At 42.3% G+C, this 8486-nt stretch overlaps 1 protein-coding gene across 1 annotated transcript; it reads left to right on the forward strand.

The window, feature by feature from the left end:
• Positions 1–581: 581 nt before the first annotated feature.
• Positions 582–5035, forward strand: angptl6 (angiopoietin-like 6; the record flags this gene model as incomplete). Its single annotated transcript, XM_080775687.1, has 6 exons — positions 582–1016; positions 1251–1397; positions 1514–1733; positions 3462–3655; positions 3969–4239; positions 4848–5035. The coding sequence occupies 6 exons, from the start codon at positions 582–584 to the stop codon at positions 5033–5035; spliced, it is 1455 nt and encodes a 484-aa protein (XP_080631813.1).
• Between the last annotated feature and the right edge of the window lie 3451 nt (positions 5036–8486).

Consider the following 8486-nt stretch of genomic DNA (forward strand, 5'->3'; position numbering starts at 1 on the left):
TTTTTTGGTAATACATCATACAGGAGATTTCAGTGTGAAATGTAAATATTGATCATATAGTATTTTAATTGTTTATTGTTTGTGACTGTGGCTGTTTTGTTTGGATCTGGAGGTAACCCTATATGAAGACTGTTGACCATGAGATAGACGTTTTGTTGACTCTGACTAGTCTGTGTTGACTGTTGTCCCCTCGGTGTTGACCTGTGAATAAACTTCAGCCAGTAGAAGAGACCCTTTTGCACTTTCACTTTTCACAGGATGTGACGAACATCTGGTGAGGTGAACATCCAGGAGGCAAAGTGCACAATCAAATTCTCTGTGTAAAAAAAAAAAAGAGGGTCACACCAAACACTGAGGGCTTTACAATATAGCAGTTTTTTTAATTGAGCAGTTGAAGAGTAGGTCTCTTCAAGGGAGTTACAGGCATTCTGGTGAAGGATTAGTTTTATGGTCAAAGGTTATCATGTGTTAGTGTTATGCATTGTTATTGCTGACTGAACTCTAAACTCTAACTCTAAATCTAAATTTCTCCTCCATAGGGCTGTTTTTAAGAAGTTGTACAGATAGCCATCATAGCCCACATGGAGAAGATACAGACACTTGCCCTGACTCTGTTTCTAACATTCTGTCTGGACATAACTGTCTCTTGGGGTCGGAAGGAGAGGGCAGATGAGACGAAAGCAGGTCGCTGCTCGTACACCTTCATTGTTCCGCAGCAAAAACTGAAAGGGGCGTTGTGCGTGAGCACAGAGTCTGCTGCTGCCAACCGCTCGGAAGTGGCAGGATTGCGCGCAGAGCTCAGTCGGCAACAGGAACAGATGAAGAGGCTCCAGAGTCACCTAGAGCAGGAGGCGGCCCTCGCCATGGAGGTGCGGGCCCTACGCAAAGAGAGCAATGGTATGAATGGCCGCATTTCCCAGCTCTATGCCCAGCTGCTACATGAAGTGATCCACAAGAAAGACCAGGTGTTGGAGCAGCGACGAATTGAGAACCTTCTGCTGAATGCGACAACACAGGTGACCTATTAGGCCTCTGCCATAGGTGCTGCATGATGGGCCTGAGCGATCACTTGAGACAGTTGCTGCTGTGACTGATTTGGTTCCACGCTAGTGTCATTCACAAAATAGACGACCAACAAGCACTCACCGCGTCGCCATGCGACACGTTCTGAGGTTGTGGATCGGCTATTATGTGAGCGACACTGGCGCGCAACTAAGTATCAGGCTTTTGCTGTCTATTCCACCTTACAGGCACTGCAGGTGTCCAATAATTACAGGGAGCTGGAGAAGAAGTATGGTGCTCTCACCTCTGTGATGAGCTCACAGAGCCAGCTCATTGCCCGCCTACAGAAGCAATGCCAGTGCAGAGACACTACCCCAAGTACCCCATCATTACTGGTAGGTTCATCTACCAAATGTGGTTCTCTAAATCCAGGAACTAAAGACGAGGTGTGTGTGTGTGTGTGTGTGTGTGTGTGTGTAAATGTTTTATTTCTCCCTGTTGAACTGGATAGGTGACCACTGAATCTCCAAGGGCCCAGTCTGATGGGCGACTTAATGACTCCTCTGAGGCCAACCGGATGACTAATGATGTTCAGAGGGACCAGAGTGCTCCTCTGTCACAGGAAGAGAAACCGAAAGGAGCTGATGACCAACCCGCCACAACCGCCACCATCATGACAGCCAACTCTCCTACAGATCCCCCTTTCAGTTACCCCGTTCCAAAAACACCAGGTAAACCTAAATACTAATTGGTCCACTATTACCGTCTCCTCACGCCTAGCTCACATCTTTTCTTTTACACTAGTTTCCTATACATACATGTTATTTTACATTCTACGGCTTTTAACCAAAGAATTGTTTCTATTTCCACCTCACTAAGTACACAACCCACATTGTCTCAGCTCATCAGTCATGCGTTAGGAGATGTTTTAGATTGTAGCAACACACAGTACACACCCATCACATATTTCCTCATTAGACTCAAACAATTATTGGATACTAGAGTGTTTTTCATGTTATCTAACAGTCCAGATAAGCAGAAGACACGGAGGGAGCCAGTGACCTTGGTGGTGGGAGTGCTATCTCTCTGGGAATGCCTAAACAATGTCTACATTTCAAACTGATAGCTGTTCCCATCGAAGCAGAGCGGGGACTTTCATAATGAGCCACAAACTCACACGCACATGCGCTGATGGAAGAAGTACTCACATTCTTTACTTAAATAACAGTATCAATACCACAATGTAAAAATACTATACTAAGTAAAACGTCTGTTATGTATTGGCATCAAAATATACTTAAAAATCTACAAAGTAACTAGTATTGTTTGTTTTCAAATAGGCTACTTTTAATGGAGTAAAATTACAATACAAGCACAATCGCCTCTGAGATGTAGTGGAGTATAAGTAAAAGCATTGGAAAGTTAGTACTTAAGTACAATCCTAGAATACATGTACATAGTTACATTCCACCAGTGCACACATGCACACCCCCACACGTGCGCACGCACGCACGCACACGCACACGCACACACACACACACACACACACACACACACACACACACACACACACACACACACACACACACACAGACTAATTACCCCAGCCCTAGAGCATTTGGTGTTTCCTTAAATGGCTGGTTTATGCCCCTAAGATGCTACAATTGCACGAGCAAAGTGTGTGAAATTACAAAGCAGAGGGTACTGTATATGATGGACAGGTTCCACCTAAACAAGTCTAATACTTAATTGGGTCGTCCACTCACAGTTGACAGTCTCTGTATTGAGTTTGTGCTTGAAATGTACTGTAATTCTACAAACTGTTAATAAATATTTCAATCAATCAATCAATCAAAAACCCACAAAACAACTCCAGACAACTCTAGCTTGCAACTATGGTACGCTGTTCCTCTTTATTTTATTTTATTATATTTTTAAATCTCTGAACCATGTTATTTGAAGCACATTATTTCTGAGGCTATAAGTGGTAATTAATGGGCCATGGGCCAAGTGAAGGATATTTTCCTTTTTCCTTAATTTGGGGATTTAGTATTGTGTGAGAGGTGTGGCCCTGTAAAATGTGCTATTTTGTGCCACAGCCTAAGTCCCTAAAACACCCTATTACCCCTTACATTATGCATAGGTGTGGTTTGGGCGTTACAATGATTAAACCAATCACGGTGCCACCTGCCATTGCCATTATCCATTTAACATTATGCCCAGTGATTTACACTATGGCCCATGGCCATTAAAGAGCGACACACGTTGCTGCCTTGAAATATAGCTTATTTATATTTGATACAGAGGCTGGGTTGTTTTGTGTCCAGTAGCTCCAACACAGCCTCTGGGGCTTTTAGTTCCGAACAGATAAGTTGGGGCTGGCTCTATTGACATCAGAATAAACAGAATTACAGAGCTCACCTCATAGTTATATATCTCATTGCATGTTTGCACCTCAGGGCCTTGGAGTGACTGCAAGCATGTGCTGGATTCTGGGGAGACCACCAGTGGCATCTACCTGCTCCGTCCACAGAGTGCCAACAGACTCCTGCAGGCCTGGTGTGAGCAGACCCGCGCAGAGGGGGGCTGGACCGTCATCCAGAGGAGACAGGATGGATCGGTCAATTTCTTCAGGACATGGGACCAGTACAAGGTGAGTCCACCCAGTCTTAATGAGATCAACATGTTGCACAGTCTGAAGCCAGAAAGGAAGCAATTATGAAAAATGTTATGCATAAGCATGAATGAATATGAAGTAGTTGGCACCGGTAAGAATGAATTAAATCTGCAGTAAAAAGTGGTTCTGAAATAATTGTGGTCCATATGACCCCCAGCCAGGGTTCCTTGAGGGGATTCCAGGGGGTCCATAGCAAAACGTGGGGGTCCTCAAATGCACCGCTTGACATGAAAACGTTTGTGAACCACTGTTTGAACCCTTGCTCAGTTTAAAAACTGTTCCATTGTAGGAAGGCTTTGGGAACCTGGATGGAGAGTATTGGATCGGCCTGGAGCACCTCTACTGGTTGACCAAACAGGCTCACTACAAGCTGCGGGTGGCTCTGGAGGACTGGCAGGGCCGTCACGTGTTTGCTGAGTATGACAGCTTCCGCCTCGAGCCGGAGAGCGACGGGTACCGTCTACGACTCGGGGAGTACCATGGCAACGCTGGGGACTCCCTCACCTGGCACAACAACAAGGCATTTACCACTCTGGATCGAGACAAGGACCGCTACGCAGGTCAGACTTTCCACCCCCACCGCTATGTTTTTGATGGGTGCCAGACAAACATGTTTGTCTGATGTTTCTAGACAAACATTAAAAACGCCATTGACAATGGATAGAGTTTAATGTTTGTTTTGTCTCCAACACAAACATTAAATTCCATCTGCATATGCATGTCAGATAAGTTGGCCAATAAGTTGAAGTCATATGCTGTCATAAATTGATGTCATATGTTGGTAACATGTCAGTGATGTTGGTAAAGCGCCCCTCACTTCACACGGGTGTGATTTTTAACAGTCTATCTCAGAAAACATTTTCAGCCTGAGACCAAAAAAGAGGAATTTGGTGTTTCACCAGGACCGAAACGTACAATATTATGAATTACACACAAATCTGTGCTTAATTTACAAACTCAATCTACAAATCTACAAACTCACAATGCAATGCATTGTGAGTTTGCAGATAGGCTATTTTCACTCAATTAGAAAAATAGGAAAATTGAAAACTCTTTTGACTTTTCTGTTTTTTTATTTATCCCATAATGGGTCATGAGTTGACCCTATATTTGATATAAATATATATTTTTATTAATATGTATGTTTGTTTTCCTGTTTGGACATCAGGCAACTGCGCTCACTACCATAAAGGAGGCTGGTGGTATAACATGTGCGCCCACTCCAATCTGAACGGTGTGTGGTATCGAGGTGGACACTACCGCACTAGCCGCTACCAGGACGGGGTCTACTGGGCGGAGTTTCACGGGGGTTCCTACTCTCTCAAGCGAGTGTCAATGATGATCAAACCCACCTAACAGACTTGGACTCCACTGTGAGTTGTTACCTTATATGTATAGTTTCATTATAGATATTCCACTGTTACTTTCTTAGCTTACGCATGTTTCATGATAAATGTCTTTATGTGATGTATTCCCATGCTTTTTTGTTCTTGCTTAATGTAAGTCGCTCTGGATTAAGAGCGTCTGCTAAATGCCTAAATTGTAAATTGTTAACCCATTTTGACCTGAGATCATATTCTAAAAATGTTTTCTACGTCCTGACAGTTTTCTGAAAAAGCTATGTTTCTATGTCAGTCGTTTTTCGATTTTTGAAAAATAGCAGACCTACAAGCTCATAGATCTGCTATTTTCCATAGCTAAAGCACAACATAATGCTAACACCAAAAGGGGTTCCCGCCCAAAATGGGTGACTGACATATCAGATCTACGCTGATAGAAGATGATTCATGCATACATTTCACTGGGAGCTCCTCAAGCTGCATGGAGGCTGGCCAATGGAGGATGTTAATTAAAGAATGTTATGTTAGTGTTCAAAATCTGATGTTATAAAGAATGAGTCACTGGATTTCAGGTTAACGAGGTTCAGTACATTTTCATTAAATTGACAAGATGATGCTGTTTGTTCATTAACATTTGCTCACAATCTACAACAGATGCCTTCTATAAAATCTGGGACCTATATTTTTGTCCCTCAATTAGCTGCCACCTTGACAATAGAGTTCCTTGACAGAAGCGATACCGCTAACCTTGATGGATAGGATCATCATTCCTTGCTACGTTTTACCTTCTGCTGTGGATATTATTACTGTAACTGTCATATTTTTATTATTTTATTTTTTGTGTAGTTGTTCACCCATGTGTGTGTGTGTGTGTGTGTGTGTGTGACCTTTGTTTTGCAATGTGTCTGAGCTGAGCTGTCTGTGTTTGGTTTTTTTGTCTTCGTCTTCGTCATAAAATACAATACAAAAAAGAGTATAAATTGTGAGTAGTTTTGAGTAAATAAATAAATATTCAGGATTTTACAGTGATATGTTTTGTAAAATGTATTTTTCAATAAAAAAACAACATGATAGATAATCCTCGATTATGACTTTCTTTGACAATTTGCTGATAAATTCAGTGTGAGATTAAGGTATGGGATGAGAGAATGTATCCTCTCTTCCTCTGAACGGAAGGTTTGCTGTGGTGTTTCAGTTAACCGCTTCCTGTCTCGACCAGGGCATTTTGAATTTGCTCTGAATTTGCTCATTCCCTTTTGCACATTCTGATGTTTTTATAGGCTGGTGGTGAGTTATAACGTGCCTATTATATTTGGTATTTTGTCTTTAATGTGTCCTGTTATTGTGGAATACATTAGCATTTATTATGTCCCAGTGTATATGCCCAAACTGGCACTCCTTGTAACCATTATCTAGGTTATGATGTACATTTTAGAATTGCAATTTCCCTAGTTAATTGAGATAGGATATATTAATATGTTGCAGGCAAATAAAATACACAGAATATAGAATGTACAGAATATAGATGTATAGAATATACACAGATGAACATATTGGTGACTAAATATATACTGTACATTTTGCACCAAAAATCTTGCTCCACCATGTTTGATCAAAGTTTGGCACTCTTACAGGTAACACAAAACAAAAACATTAGAAGTGATAATCTAGAAATACAAAATACACAAGTAGAAAACAGATGCATTGTGCAACACTTTAGTTTTAAGTGATCATAGTTCTTGTTTGCATTGAGCCACTGTTTCAGATGGGTCTTAAAAGTGGAAAATGTACGGTAGGACACACACTCCCTTATGGCAAGTGGTTGGTCATTCCAAGAGTTAGTGTTCCCTTTACTGAAAGCACATTCTGTCCAAATGTGATGCGCCTGCCTATACATATGGCACCTCACAGTACCCTCTATATGGCCCTGGTGCCAATGCAGTTGGCACCATCAGTCGATTTGGCCACTGAGCTATACATGATCTTGCTCTAGTCTAGGCCTATCCACACTTTTCCTGGGCTGTGTGTGCTCCAGTTCCTGTCGATTTGATCCAATGAAAGCCAATGAAACTGGTCAGATGACCAATGATATCCAATTAAATCAACAGGAACTGGAGCACACACAGCCCAGGAAAAGTGTGGATACATTTCATATTTTACTTACTTATGTCTGACACCCCTACTGGGGTATAGGCCGTCGACAAGGGTCCTCCAGAGTTCTCGGTCACTGGCATTCGTCTCTATCTGCGACCAGGTGCATCCCAGCCTCTTGGTGTCTGCCTGGAGATCCCACCGCCAGCTGTTTTTGGGCCGGCCTCTGTTTCTCTTTCCCTGAGGGTTCCAAGTCAGAGCCTGTCTGGTGGTGTTTGACACTGGCTTGCGCAGTGTGTGCCCGATCCATCTCCATCTTCTTTGTCCAATTTCCTATGTTGCAGGGAGTTGTTTAGTTCTCATCCAGAGATCGTTGTTGCTTATCTTGTCCGGCCATTGAATTTCAGGATTCTCCTCAGACATTTGTTTATGAATGTTTGCACTTTGTTTATTGTGGTCTTTGTAATTCTCCATGTCTCTGCCCTGCAGGACGGATTTAACATTGGAGTTGAATATTCTGATTTTAGTTTTTTGCTGTATCTCCCTAGAGCGCCAGATGTTCTTGAGAAGTATAAAAGCTGTTCTTGCCTTGCCTATTCTTGCGTTTACGTCTGCATCCGTACCACCCTGGTGGCTGATAGTACTTCCCAGGTAGGTGAAGGACTCTACCTCTCCTATCGTGGTGTCGCCTAGTGTGATTGGTGCACTGGTCGTATTTATCCTCATGTTCTTGGTTTTTCATTGATGGATGTTAAGTCCTACTTGTGCGGAAGTCAAGTGTTTTGGTCTTGTCTTGCATCTGATGGTGGGTATGTAGTAGTGCCAGGTCGTCTGCAAATTCGAAGTCATCCAGCTGTGTCCATAATGTCCACCTGATTCCATTCTTCCTGTTTTCTGTTGTTGTTCTCATAATCCAGTCAATGACTAGTAAAAACAGGAAGGTGGATAATTGACAGACCCTGTCTGATCCCGGTCTTGATTTCAAACTGGTTTGTGAGCTTTACTGTGCTGTAATCTCCATCTGACAGACATTTGTCAGCAATGGGCCAAGTGATTGACATTATGTAAAGTGTGACTTATATTTCATTCATACTACATGCTGTGAAATTGGTAATTTAATTCAAAGTAGTCTTATTTAACTGTGCTTTTTTTTTTTCAATACAAAAATAAATCAGAAAACCCTTGTTCATGAGTTACTTTGACAACCTGGTGTTGAAAGTACAGTGAGATTACACAAGATATGGGAGGAGACCTTTATTCTCGCTCTCTTTGAACGGAGCGTTGCTATGGTTTGATGACATATTTCCTGTCACTATAGCAGGGCGTTTGAATTGGCCCTTGCTCATTCCCTTATGCACATTGGTGCGTGGTATTTG

This window comes from Protomyctophum bolini (assembly GCF_963924005.1).
Source record: "Protomyctophum bolini genome assembly, chromosome: 11".
NCBI lineage: Eukaryota > Metazoa > Chordata > Actinopteri > Myctophiformes > Myctophidae > Protomyctophum > Protomyctophum bolini.